Source organism: Eucyclogobius newberryi, unplaced genomic scaffold (assembly GCF_026437365.1).
Source record: "Eucyclogobius newberryi isolate DKJ021-1_F unplaced genomic scaffold, fEucNew1.0.hap1 SCAF_1, whole genome shotgun sequence".
In the NCBI taxonomy this organism is placed as follows: domain Eukaryota; kingdom Metazoa; phylum Chordata; class Actinopteri; order Gobiiformes; family Gobiidae; genus Eucyclogobius; species Eucyclogobius newberryi.
The window spans coordinates 28,631,062-28,649,283 of record NW_027315723.1 but is presented as its reverse complement, the minus strand read 5'-3'; the positions used below and the strand labels follow the sequence as shown (position 1 = coordinate 28,649,283).

The window sequence follows — 18,222 nt, the reverse complement described above, 5'->3', positions numbered from 1 at the left end:
AAATTCCTACGAAACATTCCTCTTGTGAGGACAAAAAACAAGTATTATTGTGGCCACGCCCCCAGACTTACCCTATGCCCGCCATCTTCCTTTGAAAATGAAAACACGCTGTGTTAGCCATTTTATTCACGTCAAACTTTGACGAACTCCTCCTAGGGCGTTTTGCCCACCGACTTCAAAATCGGCGGACGTCCTCTGGACAAGTGGGGCATCTAAAGTAATCCAATTTTTTGAGATACCTTTCACGGTCCGTGTGCGGCGCAGCCGCAAAGTTGGACAACTTATTTTGGGATATCGCAGATCTAAAAATTGTTCCCATTTGATCAAAACAAGTCCGATTAGGACCAAATTTGAATCAGTTGTTCAACTTTCTAGTTTGGACCAGTTTATGATGACAAAATTGAAATGGCCGCGATAGCGCCCCCTACAGAGTGACCTTTAAATTAACATTGAAGGTCAAAAATTTGTTTCACCAAAATTTTCTAAACTTTACCCAAAATTCTATTTTGGCGTCGCGATCAAAAAAGCCAATCAGACAAATGCCTTAATTTTTACGGCGTAGTCGTAGCGATGACATAAACCTCCCATGTTATCCCTATGGGAAAACCGCTAAATCTCTCGAATATCCACATTTTTTTGTTTCACACTTTAACGAACTCCTCCTAGTGCGTTTTGCCCACCGACCTCAAAATCGGTGTACGTCCTCTAGACAAGTGGGGCATCTAAAGTTATCCAAATTTTAAGGATAGCTTTTACGGTCTCTGTGCGACGGAGCCGCAAACGTTTCCCAGAATTCTGACTATTTGGCCTTCAGAGTGGCCTATAAACAATAGAGTTTTTCCAAATGACATGATATTTTGAACAAAATTCTAATTTGCCATCCTGATCATAAAAGTATGAGAGCCAAAGTCATATTTTGTACGGCGTAACCGTAGCGATGACAGAAACATCCCATGTTATCCTTATGGGAAAATCGTAGAATCGCTCAAATCACCACATTTTTACGCTTCACACTTTAACGAACTCCTCCTAGGGCGATTGTCCGATCAAGTTCATATTTGGAGAATATCATCTACACAAGCGGGGCATCAAAAATTATCCATATTTTGATTCTAAGTGCTACGGTCTCTGTGTGGCGGACCCGCAAATATATGTCAGAAATGGGAAAACAGCGAAATCTCTGAAATGTTCACATTTACGCTTCACACTTTAACGAACTCCTCTAAGGGCAATAGCTCGATCAAGCTCATATTTGGGGAAAATCATCTACACAAGCGGGGCATCAAAAGTTATCCATATTTTTATTCCAAGTGTCACGGTCTCTGTGCGGCGGACCCGCACATTTGACCGACACTTGTGTTGATTTGCACTGGATTTGCCATGTCCAATGAGTCGCCGTCTGTCAAGTTCTTTTTTAATTCAACACAATAAGGTCGCCATCTTTATCAAGTCGAAAGCGCAGAGTCGGAAGGCCGGCGGCCCGCGAGGGCCGTTGGATGCCGCTTGCGGCTTTAATATTCTTTCTTTCTTTCTTTCTTTCTTCTCGGGACCAACCCCCCTATTTTTCACCCAGTGAACTTTGACGAAAAGTCACAAAAATTTGCACACCTCTAAAAATCGTGCCTCTCTACATTATGGCTATTTCACTTTTCTAAAATAAAAAAAATTGGCGCGTCAGCGCCCCCAAATGTACCAAAAATGCATTGAGAGATGGGAAATGACCCAAAAAAAATCTGATCCAAGAATCATGAAATTTGGCGCAGAGGTAGATGGTGACAAGAGAAGTAAAAAATATTATTACGGCAACGCCGTCCGCCCAACCAAATGTCGGCCATATTGCTTCAAAAATGGCTAAACATGACTTCGGAGTTTTTCCAAACGTCGTACTTTTACGAACTCCTCCCAGGGCGTTGGTCCTAAAAAGCTGAAATTTGGTGAAAATGCTACTGAGGAGTGGGACATCAAAAGTTATTCAAATTACATTGATACCTGTCACGGTCTCTGTGCGGCGAAGCCGCAAACTGTAGCAAGAATTTCAGAAATCTCACAAATTTTACATTTCTGCCGTTTGCGCAGATAAAGTCCGAATGCGTCAAATTAGAATCAGTTGTTAAACTCTTTGCCCTAAACCTACTTGAAGTAAAATAAATTAATTTGGCGCCACAGCGCCCCCTACAGATTTTATATGGAGGTTAAATGTTTAGTTTTGCGAAATTATATGAAATTTGACACACAACTCAATTTTAGCATCCCCATCAAAAAAGTCAATGAGACCCATGTCATAATTGTTATGGCTTTGCTGTAGCGATGACCGAAACCTTCCATGTTATTCCAATGGGGAAATCGCCAGAACATGTTTACACTTTAGACTTTCACAAACTCCTCTTAGGGCGTTAGCCCTATTAACCTGAAATTTGGTGAGACTCATCTTCAGGGGTGAGCCATCAAAAGCTATCCACATTTTTATTCAAAGAGTCACGGTGTCTGTGCGGCAAAGCCGCACATTTTGCCAAGAATTCAAAATAAAATTGCTTTTTGATGGTAAAACAAAGGGGAGAAGATGTGACAGCGTCACAGATTCAGCAGTAGGCGTAATAAAAGCGCGTTAGCGCCCCCTCCTCTTGCGGCGGCGTGGCGAGGGCCGATCATTGCCGCTTGCGGCTATATTTCATATATTATGTTCCTACCCTCACCTATGGTTATGAGCTTTGGGTAATGACCAAAAGGACAAGATCGCGGTCAAAACTGAGATTCTTCCGCAAGGTGGCTGGGTGCTGAGGAGCTCAGTCACACAGGAGGAGCTCAGAGTAGAGCTACTGCTTCTCCAGCTGAGGTGACTCAGGCATCTATTGCAGGTGTGTCCCACTCTCCGGGGGCCTGGGAAAGCCTCGCGATCGAAAGTTTCTGGGGTGAGGGAAGTCCGGGAGTCCCTGCTTAGACTGCTGCCCCCGCAACCCGACCCCGGATAAGCGGAAGAAGATGAATGGAAATACAACTTAGAGTAATCCTGAATTTTCTGGCACGGCTTTTCTTAAGAGTCTTGCTCCTCCTACTCCATGTGGACAGATTATTTAGATATTATGATACAAACAATGGTTTTCACTGTTTCCTCTGAGACTTTCTATTGCTTTGAAGTGAACAACTTAAAAGTGATTCTTAATCTTGGCAGAAATGTTGTGCAAGTAATGCCTTCCTCAAAGTGTAATTATTTAAAAAGACAATGCAACAACAAACCATTGGTCTTTGATAATAAACAGCACAAACGTTGAAGGAAAATCTTGTACCTATCAGCTGGTCGGATTGTGTGACAGTAGAAGTCGGAGCGGTTGATGAAGAAACCTGTCCTTTTAACCACATTTTCTGCAATCATACCCAGGCGGTCCAAAACATTACACAATTTACTGAAACAGACAGAAGAGGAAAATATAAATGGACATACACCCAATGATGCAATTCCGTTTTCTCTCATTTACCTAATTATATTAGATTATATGTCACTATTCTTTGGAAATAATTTCAGTCTTTTACTGTTAAATCTATAATCAAATCATAACTGTCCACACCCCATAGCTGATATAGTTTCCAGCAAGTCAAAAACAACTATTAATCTCTTTGTATGATTGATCTCTGCATTTCTTGCTTATTTGATAAGCCTAAAAATTGGTTCAGGACCAGACCTCTTGGTGTAGCGGGCCATGTCCCATGCGATGTACTCGATGCAATGCTCTGGAGGGAGGAACTGGTTCAGGTTAATCACAGCTGGGTAAAGCTCTTCACTCAGGATCTTCTCGTGTTTCCTTTTTTCACGTTTCTGTAAAAAAAAAAAAAAAAAAAAAAAAAAAAAACTTATTACAGTAACTTGATTATTAAATAAAAAATGAAAAAGTTAACCCATACTTGTTCCAACTCCTTTAAGGCAATGTTAAAACCTAAGAATTGGCATATTGGAACGTGCTTTATCAGAATTAACAGTCTCACTTCATAGATGATACCGATCAAACGTGAAGCATCAAACACTGGATCTGGTTCACACTTGAATCCGATCCACAGTTAAGTTGCTTACAAGCTTTACACAAGCCTGCTATGTATACCGTTTTACTAAACAAACATAAGTTATTGTTTAGTGGGATATTGAAGACGACATTATACCCAATTTCTGGTAATGAATAATAAAGCAAAATTGATTCAAAACAAAAGTAGATATCAGTAGAAACCGGCCCACTGACATCTCAAATCTGCAGAAGGTCCTGCCTCTTCATAGCAGCATTTCACTGCAGCAAAAAGCAGATTTTATAAATACATTCTTGAAAACTTTTTATGAAGTCAGATTTTTTAAAATATTCCCAAGTAAGTACAGGCCTGTGGGCGAGGACAGAAGGTAGATGAACACAGACAGAGTTAGCTAATGATTGAAGAGAATCCTTACAACATGATAGCATGAATGAGAGGTTACAGCAAACCATTACAACAGGTTTGAAAGCACAAAAAAAGTTTATTTGACATAATACATCTCCTTAAATACTCAATAATATAACTCAAAAGGATAATAATGGCATATATAATTGCAATAGTAATAGCATGTTCCTCTTGTGGCCTCTGTTGTCCTTGAAATAATACTATTTCCTCTCGACCTATTCACAAACGACTCACTCCCAGGCGCTAAGAGGTTTGGCCGCATCATTTCACAGCACACAACTCTGTTAAAAAGGACCTGGTGAAATTATCCATGCATTTTGTCCTCCATTCAGCATTTTGTCCTCCAGTACCACATGACGCACAACCTCACAACTCTTTTGAGACCAACATAAAACATACACTTGTCACATGCACATAAAGCAATCATGGTGCACGTGTAGTGTACAGGTGCAAACCACTGCACTAAATATGCTGTGTATAACGTACATAGCAGGGCTGGAAACTAATTACAAATACTCACGTTACAAAATGTGGGTTGCTTTTATAGACAAGTATACATTTTAAGTAGATTTTTTAAATCTGTCCTCGTCTTGTAATAGACTATAATTATAGCCATGTAATTACAATTGGCTAGATGTAATATCGGGTGATCGGGAAGAACGGCTTCCCCGATCTGAACCCGAGCGGTGTTCAGTTATTGGACTTCTGTGCTAGCCACAGTTTGTCCATAACGAACACCATGTTCAAGCACAAGGGTGTCCATCAGTGCACATGGCACCAGGACACCCTAGGCCGGAGGTCAATGATTGACTTTGTTGTTGTGTCATCAGACCTCCGGCCACGTGTCTTGGACACTCGGGTGAAGAGAGGGGCAGAGTTGTCAACCGATCGCCACCTGGTGGCAAGTTGGATCCGCTGGCGGAGGAGGAAGCCGGACAGACTTGGCAGACCCAAACGCATTGTGAGGGTCTGTTGGGAACGTCTAGTGGAGCCCTCTGTCAGTAGGGTATTCAACTCGCACCTCCGGGAGAGCTTCTCCCATGTCCCGGGGGAGGTTGGGGACATTGAGTCCGAGTGGACCATGTTCTCCGCCTCCATTGTTGATGCGGCTGCTTGGAGCTGTGGTCGCAAGGTCTCCGGTGCCTGTCGTGGCGGCAACCCTCGAACCCGGTGGTGGACACCGGAAGTAAGGGATGCCGTCAGACTGAAGGAGGCCTATCAGGCCACCCTGGCTTGTAGGTCTCCTGAGGTCACGACAGGTATCGGCAGGCCAGGCGAGCCGCGGCTCGTGCTGTCGCAGAGGCAAAAACCCGGGCCTGGGAGGAGTTCGGGGAGGCCATGGAGGAGGACTATCGATCGGCACCAAAGAAATTCTGGCAAACCGTCCGGCGCCTGAGGAGGGGGACGCAGTGCCTCACCAACACCGTTTACGGTGCGGGTGGAGGGCTGCTGACCTCGACTGGGGATGTCGTCGGACGGTGGAAGGAATACTTTGAGGACCTCCTTAATCCCTCAGTCACGTCTTCTGAAGAGGAAGTAGAGACCGGGGACTCAGAGGCTCAGAGGTTGTTCGCAAACTCCTCAGTGGCAGGGCTCCGGGGGTGGATGAGATCTGCCCTGAGTACCTAAAGTATCTGGATGTTGTAGGACCGTCTTGGTTGACACGTCTCTGCAACATCGCGTGGCGGTTCCTAGAAGACTTTGTAGGGGTGAGACAAAAAAAAATCTCAATACTTATTGGGCAATGACAATATTTAGAGGATATTGTCACAATGAATCAGATAATATCTGATAGACAATATATTAGGGCTGTGTTCAAAATATCAATACGGCGATATATCGTCACGGACTCCGTATCGATACGCGAATATCAATAAAAAAAATAAAAAGATTTTTGTGGCCCGTAGGCTTTAAACGAGGTGAAATAGTACTTTTGATCTGCTGTTTGTGCTGTGGACCTGATCAGAAGCTGATCTGTGCAGAAGATGCTGCTGCAGCAAGTTCAGACCAGGCCAATTGTTTGGCAAGAAACATGTAATACTTTACTAGAATGTGTTCCTTGTATTTCTATTTGGATCAGTTGGTTGGATGTATGAAGTTATTAGAGCAGAATGGATTTATAAATAAGTGCTTTGTGGATAAACATGAAATTTCATACATTTTCTTATTCAGAGTAAAAACATGACCCATTTGGTACATTTTTAAGACCCTTTTTTCAAAAATGTATCGGGATACGTATCGTAATGAGGGAATTGTATCAGAATATACAAGTATCGGGATACGTATCGTATTGTGACCCCTAGATCGGGATACGTATCGTATCGCAAGGGTCTTGGCAATAAACCAGCCCTACAATATATGATTATATATATATAAATCATATATTGTGTTTTATGATGCATGAGTTTCTGTTCTTTTTATTTCAATCGGTTTGATTACCAGCCTTTTTAAATAGTTTTAATTATACACAATATACTCAATATTCCAATTTGGGATACAGGTTTGAATACTTTTAGATCTTTGACCATGACAATGACTCTATATATTTTATAGTCCAGAGGTGTAGATTTTTTCTAGTTTCTCATTCTTGTATATGTTTGCCAACTCCACATGCTATTTCATGTGCACAAGATAAAGTATATTAGATACTGGAAAACATGGTGGAGATAAAACCAGGACATATCCACCCCATACAGCCCCCCTGCAGATTATACAGAACACTTTATATCTCTAGAGAACAGCATTATTTTTTTCTGCTGCTTCCCTTCCTGTTTCCCTTCCTGTTTAGCTGAAAATGTGATGTTAGAACAAAGGCTGTGGGAGCAGGGGGTCCCCTCCCTCTGCAGTCCCCACACTCAACCTTCATCACATGGACCAAGCTTGTGCCAGCCACTGAGGTTTGGGATTGGTCAACGCTCTCGGAGTTTGACAACGTGAGTGTAAATGCTGTGCTGTGCTGTGATTGGGTACTCAAGTGCAACCACTAGCAGCTCAAGTGATAGAATTATCCATCTCTGCGATTCTCACTACATAAGAGCAAGAGAAAGATCTTAATCTTTTTCAGCTTTCTTCTTCAATAGAAAATTAAAGATTATCATTACAATGAAGCACAGCCACATACAGCATTATAAGGGAGAGACATTGTTTCAAAATAGTAAGTGAATATAACATTTCATTGCAGCAACTAAAAATATCAATGTAATAACATTTTAATATTTAATAGTCCTACTCTTTCACGTCTTCAGACACAGACATACTGTAGTAGTGACAACACCATCTACCGGAGTAAAATGTTATATACTTCAATGAGTTATCGATCTTTAGTGTGTTCTTTACCTTAACCAGGTTGAGAATGATAATAGGTGAACCAAATCGCTGCAACATCTGGTCAAAATGCAGGGCGGCTACATGGGCATATGGGTCAGCTTGGTCCACTAAAAACAAACAAATATGCACATTTTGTTTTCAAATCATTAATAAAATTAGGTAATTAGATTAATAATCTAAAGTAATACATTCTGAAAAATTACATTGTGATCCATTGACCCAACCAAACTGAGTGTAGCCATGCATGAGATTAGGAAGAACAAACACTATTTATGTTCAAAGAATCAAAACTGAACCAAAATAGATATGTCTGATATTGGCCTGTATGGAGTTAAAATTATATCCTTTGAATCAAAGTCATTCAAAATCACTGCATTCAATCTCAATTTATTTGGCTTTTGATTTGCCACTCATGCACAACCGAGCCACCTGCCAGAAGTGTGGCACTGAACAAATCCAAGAAAGCAACGGGTCGATTAGAAAAGGTAAAGTGGGTCAGATGGTGCCATGTTCACTTTGCCACCCATTAAAAAAATAATAATATCCAACAATGAGACGGCCACTTGTGCCAGTGAAAATATATTAAATATGTTTTCATATTACATTACATATATAATACTTTCCCGCTAGTTGATAGGGTTAAGTTGTTAATTAAAGCTGGGATCCCTAATTTTCAAACTGAAAGGAGGAAGTGGGTATTTAAAAGCTTTTTCAGACAGAGAAGTGAAGCAGCATGGACCCTGTTACGGCCCAGGCCTCCAAGCACCTCCGTTTACCTTATTGTACCTGTGAGTAATATTTCTTGAGTAAACCCTAAACCCCTCTGTCTGTGTGCATCTGAATCTGGCTGTAGAAGCCCTCTTCAGGTGCACAGACAGATGGTTTTAGATCTACACAAGACTACACACCCTTGCACAGCTAATCAGCTCACATGGCTCTCATAAAAGTTTGCTTTAGATACATTTTATTCTTATTACCGTATTTTCCGGACTATAAGTTGCACCGGAGTATAAGTCGCACCAGCCAAAAAATGCATAAGAGAAGAAAAAAAAACATGTATGAGGCCAAAAAAAAGAAAGTGTGTTTCCGATATTAAAAAAAAAATCCAGGTAGGTAGATCGGATTTTCTTTTTTATAATATATATTTTAAAATCCTTGCACAGGTTTTGCAGTTTTCTTTTCTCAGAAGTGGGCGCTTCGCATTGAAGTGGCCTTATTGTTATGCAGATATTAAATAAAATAGTTCTCTACATCTATACTAGTCCAACCACAGGAAAAGAGCCATTAGCAGACAACTTTTTAGTAATTACCGCTCTGTTGTGGTCCGCGCCGTGGTCGTTGAAAAATGTCTTACAGACTTCTACGTTCATCATATTTCTTATTGTCACTTGATGATGTGAGCACTTTGACAGTCACGTCAAATATCTTCACCGCTGAAACACCGAGCGTGCATATCGCCCCCGCCATGGCTGCCAGTCTGCACGCTGCCAAAATAGAGCATTTGCGCAGATTTCTCAGTCAAACATGGTTGCACCCATAGTTAAAACTAAACCTATCTTACATTCATATCTTACAATCCCCATAGATGATTTTTCCCGCAGCTTTTGGATTCGCTCTCCCAATTTGACATTCTCGAAACATACGGCCAATAAATATGCTTTCAAATGTTTAAGGTCGTGTTTTCTTTATTTTGAAATCCAGATCGGTCGGGTTACCGGAAACACAAAATTTGTGTGAAAATAACAAACAATATCACACATAAGTTGCGCCGTAGTAAAATTATAAGTATAAGTATAAATATAAATATAAGTCGCACCCCGGCCAACTTATAGTCCAGGAAATACGGTAGATTAAAAAAGTGCAGACCAGTCTTATTTCAGTCACAAAGTTCTGCTTTTACAATGCCCTTTATGAGGGGGAAACAACTACGTTACTATTTTTAACCATTTTAACTATGTCTGGTTATGTCAGAGGTAAAAAAAATTAAGCAAGGGCACAAAATGTCATATGGGGACAAAAGAAAGAGGACGTTTATTAAGGGGACAAGGTCTTCTGCTGTTTCACTGTTTTGATGTCAAAAGAGATTCGGAGATGGGAACTGGCAGGGGGGCGTCCTGGCTTCATCTACTTTTTCTTGAATGAAATGGTTAGGATAAAGGGCTTGAATAGAAGCTATTACCTTTGGCTACATCAAGGTTATCTATGAGCACCCTGTATCATGTGCACCTGTGTATCATAAACGTATTAATATTATGTATTGACTACCAACAGTGACATTGTATGCGTCACAATTGGAAGCCAATCTTATTTGTCATGTGTGGTCCAAAGTAAGTATGGTCAAAAGAATACAATTTCTAATAGCAAAGGAAGAGATACAAGAAGTATAATACTAATACTAATACTAATAATGTGAATGCGGTGGGTCTTACAACGTATTGGAGGTTTGGGCATCATGGTGGAGATGTCCTGTGACCAGTACAAAGGGACAGACCCTCGCACCTGCACATATGAGGAGTAGCTTCCAGCAGTAAACGACATGACAGAGGCATCGTGAACGATCTGTTCAGTCTCCACCTCATTTGCAACATCCCCCTACAAAACCAATCATCACGTCTTAAAGAATTATTTACATTATTGCATATGTATATACATAGAGATGCAAGGGGTCACGTGTCAAGATTACAATGATGGAAAGAAATAAGAGGCCATTTGCCAAAATAAACTCCCCACTGTCATTATCTCTCTCCATCACTGTGGCTCATCCCTCTGCGGCCCATTTGTCCCTCTGTTACCCTGACAACAACTATTGTACCTCACAGTTGGCTCCTCTTTTCAGGAAACGGGTACCAGCAAATTTACTTGAGCGTCTTGCAATGAGGGTGATGTGAACTGGGTGACCATAAATCAAAAGCTCTGGAGTGACAAGTTAAAGACCAATACAAATAAAAAATAATGATTAAAAAAAATAATCATTAGAAACTGGAATAAATAAATACAAAGTCGGTAATAAACATTGCAACAATCAAATAGGTCTCAGATGAGTTTGAAGCAAAAAAAAAAGAAGCAATATTTGTCTCTTTATGTTACCCACTAGTGAACTCATTTTCTGTAGAAATAAAGCTCAGCTTCCAGGAAGTGTCTGAATTCAAAACACCCACGCAGTGAGAAGAGTGGCAACAACACTGTTGACTGCACTACTGACTGGACGTGTTGTTTTGCAGTTTAGAGGTTAGAAACAATTACAAAAACAAAAAATAAGTAATGACGATTTTTAGTTTCTTTAATGAGGTTTCTGCTGTAAAAAGGGTCCTTTACAGTCAAGAAAGCCCAAGGCATCATCATCTGCAGCAAGCCTTTCAAGGGAAGGAGAAGTAATTATAAATGTAAATAAGTACATTGCGATGACACCAATCTCAATGTTTCTATCTGAAAGAGTTAACAAAGAAAAATCCTGCTAATAAAAAAAAAAAAAAACTTCTTGATTGACATTCTTTCCAGATAACAGATGCTAAGATTATACAACTGCAAATGTTGTGCACCCAATAAGAACAGGCTTAACTGCTGTAACTACGTCATCCTCACAGTGCTGTCCACGTGTTCAGATGAAGTAGTTCAACATCAGACCAAAACAGACTGAACATCCAGCAGAGATCACGGCTGTTCTAGGCTAGCCATTTCTCTTCACATCATTAGACTGCAATTATGCTTGTTCTTTGACTGCTTGCCAATTTGCTCCTTTTATCAACTCTAAAGGGCTAAAAATAAGTTATTTTCACATTAATCCATTTTAGGTCCCAATAGAATGTTCCATATCACGCAAATAGTTCAACAATAAAGTACTTAAATGTAGACTAAATAAATTGCCCTAGATGTTATATTTGTTAAGTAGGAGTACAGTAAATAGTGCATTGCTATTTGAAATTAAAGCAACAATTTCACAACTAGACAAAAGCACAACAAAACATTATAGATATAGGTCATTATAGATATAGGTTTCACTCATGTTTCAAAACAACTGGAGTCAGAAAGGATACTGGACTGGCCACAGAAGCCGTGGATTATGTACATGAGCCAGTCCGGATGAACAATGTCCTTGATGCACTCCAGCAGTTTGCTGTTCCAGACGTACTTGGGGTACGGCTCGTTCCGGATGCCGTAAACCACTGTGGCAGAAGAGAAGGGCACACTTAAAACCAATGGATTACTTGACTGTCATCAGGCTCAATTAGATGCAAGTAATGGAAAGAGATGAGCTTCACCTAATTTTAAATCAAAGCACTTTTTAATTTATCTTAATCTTATCATCATTATTATTTTTATACAATTTATTCTACTATTTTGTGTTAAGCTAGTTAAACGCTTAGTTTTAAGGACTATTTTCCCATCTATACCATCTTGGATATTTTTGATACTTTCTATTCTACTGCTGTTCTTGGGCATTGCTGTTGCAACGCATTTTCCACTGTTGGACAATGCTCTTTTATCTCAATTTCTTCAGTGGATGCTGAAGCATCGTTGACGGTAACTGTGTGTTAAACTTAATTTTAACTTTAGTTAAGAAGCTCCCATTGCCAGGGAATCCTGGTAAACAAGACCCCAAAGGAGCATTTACTCTGACTTTCTAACTGGCTATTAAATACATAACTTCAAACCACATATTCCCACTACAGCAGATATGGTCATATACACATGTCCATGTGGCAGTGCGGTCACCTCGACTAAAATGAAAAACGCTGAAAAAGTATTTTAATTAACTCCTGCTCACCTTGTGTGGGTAGACCTTCATCTTCAAAGATATCAAAGCAGTCCTGTTTGCTTTTTGTATGCATCTCATCATCAGAGGAGACGGGCACAGATGACAGTTCATAAGGCCTTTGCAGTAAAGTCAGATTATACTGTAGAGAGTGGCTCAGGTCATAGCTATAGCTGGAAGTACACACGACACGTGAGAGAAACATTTATTTGAAAAGTATACTTTTCCTGTGCCAGTATTTTTAAAGTACCAGTTTTTTTTATTTGCAGACGTAAAAAAATGGCCAAAGGAGCAACGGTCCTGCTCTTGTCCATTTAAGTAATAAAACAATGAAATCAAAATTACCTGAAATAGAAGTTGCTGGACAAATCCACATTCTGGAAGATTCTCACATATCTAAAAGGAAAAATATAAAAACGAAATATGACAGACATGATTTTTAAGCCAGATGTCCTTCTTGTTGCAACCAATCACTAAGTGTTTTGTGCAATCACACAAACAGTACAACACATTTTTTAAATGATGCATTTACATGGGTAGTGTGGAAGTTAACTGCACCTTGCTTCATCAGGATGGGTGATCCTGACAGACTCATTTGGAATATAGATCGTGCTGATGTCTTCAATTTTGTAAATGGAGTGGCCACCAATATCAGCCATCTCTCTGCGCTTTGTGATCAAAACAATGTAATAGCCCTCAAGGAATCGTACAAAACCTGTGGAGACAATCAACAGAGAGGAATAAGAACGTGTTGACAGCAAATGTTGAAATTGTTATGTCCAAAAGCCACAATTTGAATAGCAATTAATATAGAAAGCTTAAAATAATATAATAAAAAAAAAATTGTTGTAATTTTATTTGTGCCACTTTATTTGTGCCAATATGCATTTGGAAGCAACCAAAATAGTTACATTATACGCTTACACTACAGTGTTACAATCAATTGTCATTCAGACATTCACGCATAGAATCAGAAAAGACATTTGCTTTCAAAAAATATAAAACAAATCTCTGTGGCATATTTTTACAAGCCTTGGCTTGAACATATAAAAGTTTTTCAAAATCAACCCGAAGATGGGGTTAGGGTCATTTTGAACAATAATATGATGTTTCTCGGAAGACCCTGAAGGTCTCTAAAGTGGACAGTGGACAAGTGAAGTTTCAGATTTGGCTCCTAAGATCTAGCTTTGTGACAAGACGAAACAAGTGTCTCAGTTTTGGATGTCATTTGATTCAAAAGGTGTTGTCAATGTTAATCTCTGCATTTCTCATTGGTGGATACATTATATGACAGATTACAAAAAAATTATATGAAAATGTCATTCAGCAATACTAAATTGGTCATTTGGTAGAACAGACTTGTTGTAGGTAACATTCAGCATTTAACAAAAAAAAATATGAATTAACATTATGCTACTATATTAAAAGGTCATAATTTTAATAGAATGTAAAATATTAACAAACAAACAAAAAATAAGGAAATTAGGTTTTGTGGATTAATTTATCTTTATTAAAAATTAAATTGGACAATTCCTCTATTAAAAATAACTGGATGGATGTAATTTGTGAGATTTGGCCATCTTTGTACTGCATTCATGTGCTAAGACCCAGATGTAAAATCAGAACTATTTTTGAAAAGACATTTATAACATTCTTTAATTGTATCCAATTCCAAAATAGTAGAAAAAGCTTCAGTTGTAGTCATCTGGACTCAGTTTGAAAAAATAGACGTTTCGACTCTCATCCAAGAGTCATTGTCAATAACAGAATTTAGATCGAGAACTCCGATATTAATACTAATATTAATATCGGAGTTCTCGATCTAAATTCTTTTATTGACAATGACTCTTGGATGAGAGTCGAAACGTCTATTTTTTCAAACTGAGTCCAGATGACTACAACTGAAGCTTTTTCTACTATGGAACACGCCTGGACGAATGAGGGATTACACCGACATATTTCCAATTCCAAAATGTTTTAATATACATGCAAGTGAGTAGATAACCAGGGTATGAACATTCTATCAGTATCTAGACTGAAGGATAAACAAGTAATGTTCAAACTCCATTTCTGATCCCATTACCGGTATATTCATGCTACTTTCAACAACCTCATCCATTGATTAAAAAAAGTTAATTTATCTTCTTCCAGAGAAGGGGTCAGCTTGACAAAGTCTAAATCAGTGCGCATGAAGATGATAAGAATATTCTTAGGGTAATGGCAATCATTACAAAGTGTAATACAAGCGGCATCAGTTGGAGTGATGCTCTCCGAGCAGACTGTACTCTTTAAGAACATGACCCATTGACATCATAAATAACAGGAAGCACAGAGCGACTGGAAAATGTTATCATTTTATTTCCTTCATTCAAAAACTCACAACAAAACGTCTGGGTCAATGTGACTGTCCAATTTAAATTCAAACTTTAAAGAATAATAGATTGCAAAAGCATTGTATGTAAATAAACACAAGCAACATCCCATTTATAAACATTTCACAAAAAAGTCTGTTATATTCGTTCCCAGAAATCACACAAAAGATATGTGCAGATAGTGCAGAATAGAGATTGCACTTACCTACAATACCAAATGCAGAGACAGCCCTGGACAGACCTGAAGAGCCCTTCTGAGAGATCTTAGTGCGGTTCCCCAGGTCCAGCCTTCCCAGCAACTCGCGTAACTCTTGCTGGTTATAAACATGCTAAATAAGAGATAGAAACAATATGAATAATGCTTAAATCACAATAGTGTATAATATCTATTCAATCAACTACAACTACAACCTGACCGCCAAAACTGAAACTCATTAGATGGGTACCAAGGCAAAATAGCATGTAAATGTTATCAACAATACCAGTAATCCTGTGGCAGTTACTGACTTGTAAATGTACTCCAGGCACTTATTTAGTGTACAGTATTACATAAGTATAAACATTAGAACTGTAGCAGCTCTGATCCAGTCTCACCTTATCATCAATTATGACCAGGTCCTTAGGTTCAGTCCGGTCTATCTTCAAGACTCGGTGCCTTGTCTGCGCTTGATTGCTTCCCACGAGAAAATACCTCTGAAAAATAAGATTGGATTAGCATTTATTTTCCCCGTAGGGAAATGTGTCCCTACATTTGACCCATCCCTCAAAGCGGCATTGCGGAGCAGTGGCCAGGGAACCATCTCCAGATCTCTGTGTGTATGTATGTATCCAAGTACTTTTGAGGCAATAAACATTTCTTTAACTAGTTAAATGAAAGATAGACAAGTTTATATCATACTGTGGAACCTTCCAGGCAAAGCAAGAACAATTTTATGAGAAAATCAGGGGCAGGACGCTCAATTACAAAACTTACATTCTGCACCTTAAACATCAAACGCCTCTTTAAATAAATAAACTGAATTGAAATAATCCCACTGTGCGCAGTGCAGATTTTGCTGTGCGCAGAGCAGATGCAGAGACCTTTGGGGCAATGCGGGCAATTCCCATAGAGGGAACAGTGGTCAGGACTACCTTCCTATTGTGCATGTTTTGGGTTGATGGGGAAAACCCACCCAGACACAGGGAGAGACATAGACAGAAAGGCCTTGTCTGGCCTGGGAGTCAAATCTGCAAACCTTCGTGCTGTGAGGGGATCGTTCCACATTTGAAATGGTCCTAAATTTCTAACACAGATGTAAAAGTAGAGCGAGTTGAAAAAAACAAACATAAAACAAAAACAAAATCACAGAAAATGTTTTGTACAAATAGCCTTTATAGCAGGGGTGTCCAAACTTTTTTCACTGAGGGCCGCATTTTGAAACTTATACGGAGCAGAGGGCCACAAACAAGCCGACAATGTCAAATTTGTGAGTGTATCATTCGAAATTTTACACAGTTTGGATGCACCTCCACTCCTATTATAAGACTTGGAACATTCATATTAGGTTGTTATAACATCAAAATGCTTGAATTTTTCCCATTTTACTGTAAAAAGCACTACTTTTTGTTGTTTGGGCCAACTTAGCAGGAAGCCTGAGGGCCAACAATAATTGCTCTGAGGGCCGCATTTGGCCCTCGGGCCGTAGTTTTTCCTACCTGGCTGCCAGAAACTTAATGGACAGTTGAATATGGGAACACACTGTATCTGCCGTGTTCTGCACCAGGTTGTCCAATAATCCTGAAGATTTTTCTCTATTTGTGTTGTACTGCTTGTGTTTGATTTATTTTTTGATTTTGGTGGGGACAATGCTAAACAGCCATTTAATTTTTTTTATTTTTAAGGATTTTTAGCCCATAGGCTCTATTACACAGGACAGGTGAGTGTGAAATGTAGATGAGAGAGAAGGGAGGACATGCGATAAAATGTCAGAATAGCAATTCAAAACCACAACACAGCAGCCGGCTGCACATGGAGCTTGGCATGTGTGCTGCAGTCTTAACCACACAACCACCGGGCAGCACATTCTATGCCGCTTTTAACAGGGAAAAAAAAAGCACGTCACACCAATCATTGCGTCTTTGCACTGGCATTCTGTTAATTTTAGAATTAATTTAAAGCTTTGAATAGACTGGCCCCACAGTACATCTCAGACCTCATACAAATGTACACTCCTGCATGTGCTCTGAGGTCCGAGGGCCAATTCCAGCTCATGGTACTTAAGGTGAGACTTAAAACCAGGTGGGACAGGGCCCTCTCTGTGGTCAGCCCACTCTGGAACACTCTGCAACCCCACGTCTGAATGGCCCCCCACAGTCTCGTCTTAAGATCCACTTTTATTCGCTGGCTTTCAACACCGCGTGAGTCCTCTATTGTCTTTTATTTTGATTGGTTTTATTTTCAATTTGATTTTATCTTGGCTATCCCTTATGGTCTATTTCATCGTCTTATTTTTATTTATTTATTTATATATTATTCTGTTTTCATTCTATTCTACAGTTTTTATTCTGTTTTAAAAATGTTACTTTATTTTATAGTTTATTTAATGTGTTGATATATTTCACATACAGCCTTTGTTTATAAAATGTGCTATAGAAATAACGTGGATTGTATTGGAGAGTGGAAGTCTTGAAAACATGTTCAAGATGATTTTGGCGTCCTTTTTGTCCCAATATCCGTATGGGAATTGGTAAACAATATATTGCCATCTAGTGTCTTTCTACTGAATGAAATATATATTATACTCCAATATTATTATTACCTTATCATATAGGCTCGTTTGAAGTAAATTCGTCTTTACTAAAGACAAATAAAGTTGTATATACAGGAAACAGCAGAACTATCCCCACACAATCAGATCACATGATTATGACAAACTCACCGCTCTGGTTTCATACAGAGCCATTCGCTGCATGCCACTGATGATTGCCGCTGACTGGGGCATTTTTCCTTTTTTACGATAAACTCACAACCACAAGCAACACGAGCGCTGTAACAGAAATATCACATTAAACAGAAATAATTCTCCCACAGCACATCACATGACCTAGCCGTTCTGCTAATCCTCGACTTACTTGGTTGATTTACTCGTTTTGTGAATCAAAAAGTCTTCATTTGTGCAACACCCACATTCAATATAATGTATTGCATGCAGCGTTATGTATGTAATTGGAAAAGAGGCATTTTCTGGCTAGCACAGACCCCAATGTAGCGATGTAGCACGCGTCTGATGTTGTTGTGGTGATCAGGTGACAGTCATGACAGCGAGTTTTGTACGGTGGCTCGCACGCGTCAAAAAGAACAGAAAATATTTTTTA

General features: G+C 39.4%; 1 protein-coding gene across 1 annotated transcript in view; it reads right to left on the bottom strand.

The window, feature by feature from the left end:
- Positions 1 to 17,889, bottom strand: part of LOC140363663 (polyphosphoinositide phosphatase-like) — a 34,143-nt gene extending 16,254 nt beyond the window's left edge. The window contains exons 1-12 of the mRNA XM_072450270.1: positions 17,787 to 17,889; positions 15,463 to 15,561; positions 15,074 to 15,197; positions 13,055 to 13,211; positions 12,842 to 12,892; positions 12,509 to 12,669; positions 11,778 to 11,906; positions 10,556 to 10,656; positions 10,173 to 10,335; positions 7,753 to 7,850; positions 3,678 to 3,811; positions 3,265 to 3,401 (exon numbers count right to left, since the gene is read on the bottom strand). Coding sequence (XP_072306371.1) covers positions 3,265 to 3,401; positions 3,678 to 3,811; positions 7,753 to 7,850; positions 10,173 to 10,335; positions 10,556 to 10,656; positions 11,778 to 11,906; positions 12,509 to 12,669; positions 12,842 to 12,892; positions 13,055 to 13,211; positions 15,074 to 15,197; positions 15,463 to 15,561; positions 17,787 to 17,849 — 1,417 coding nt within the window. The 5' untranslated portion in view covers positions 17,850 to 17,889. The remainder of the gene's footprint in view (positions 1 to 3,264; positions 3,402 to 3,677; positions 3,812 to 7,752; positions 7,851 to 10,172; positions 10,336 to 10,555; positions 10,657 to 11,777; positions 11,907 to 12,508; positions 12,670 to 12,841; positions 12,893 to 13,054; positions 13,212 to 15,073; positions 15,198 to 15,462; positions 15,562 to 17,786) is intronic.
- Positions 17,890 to 18,222: the final 333 nt, after the last annotated feature.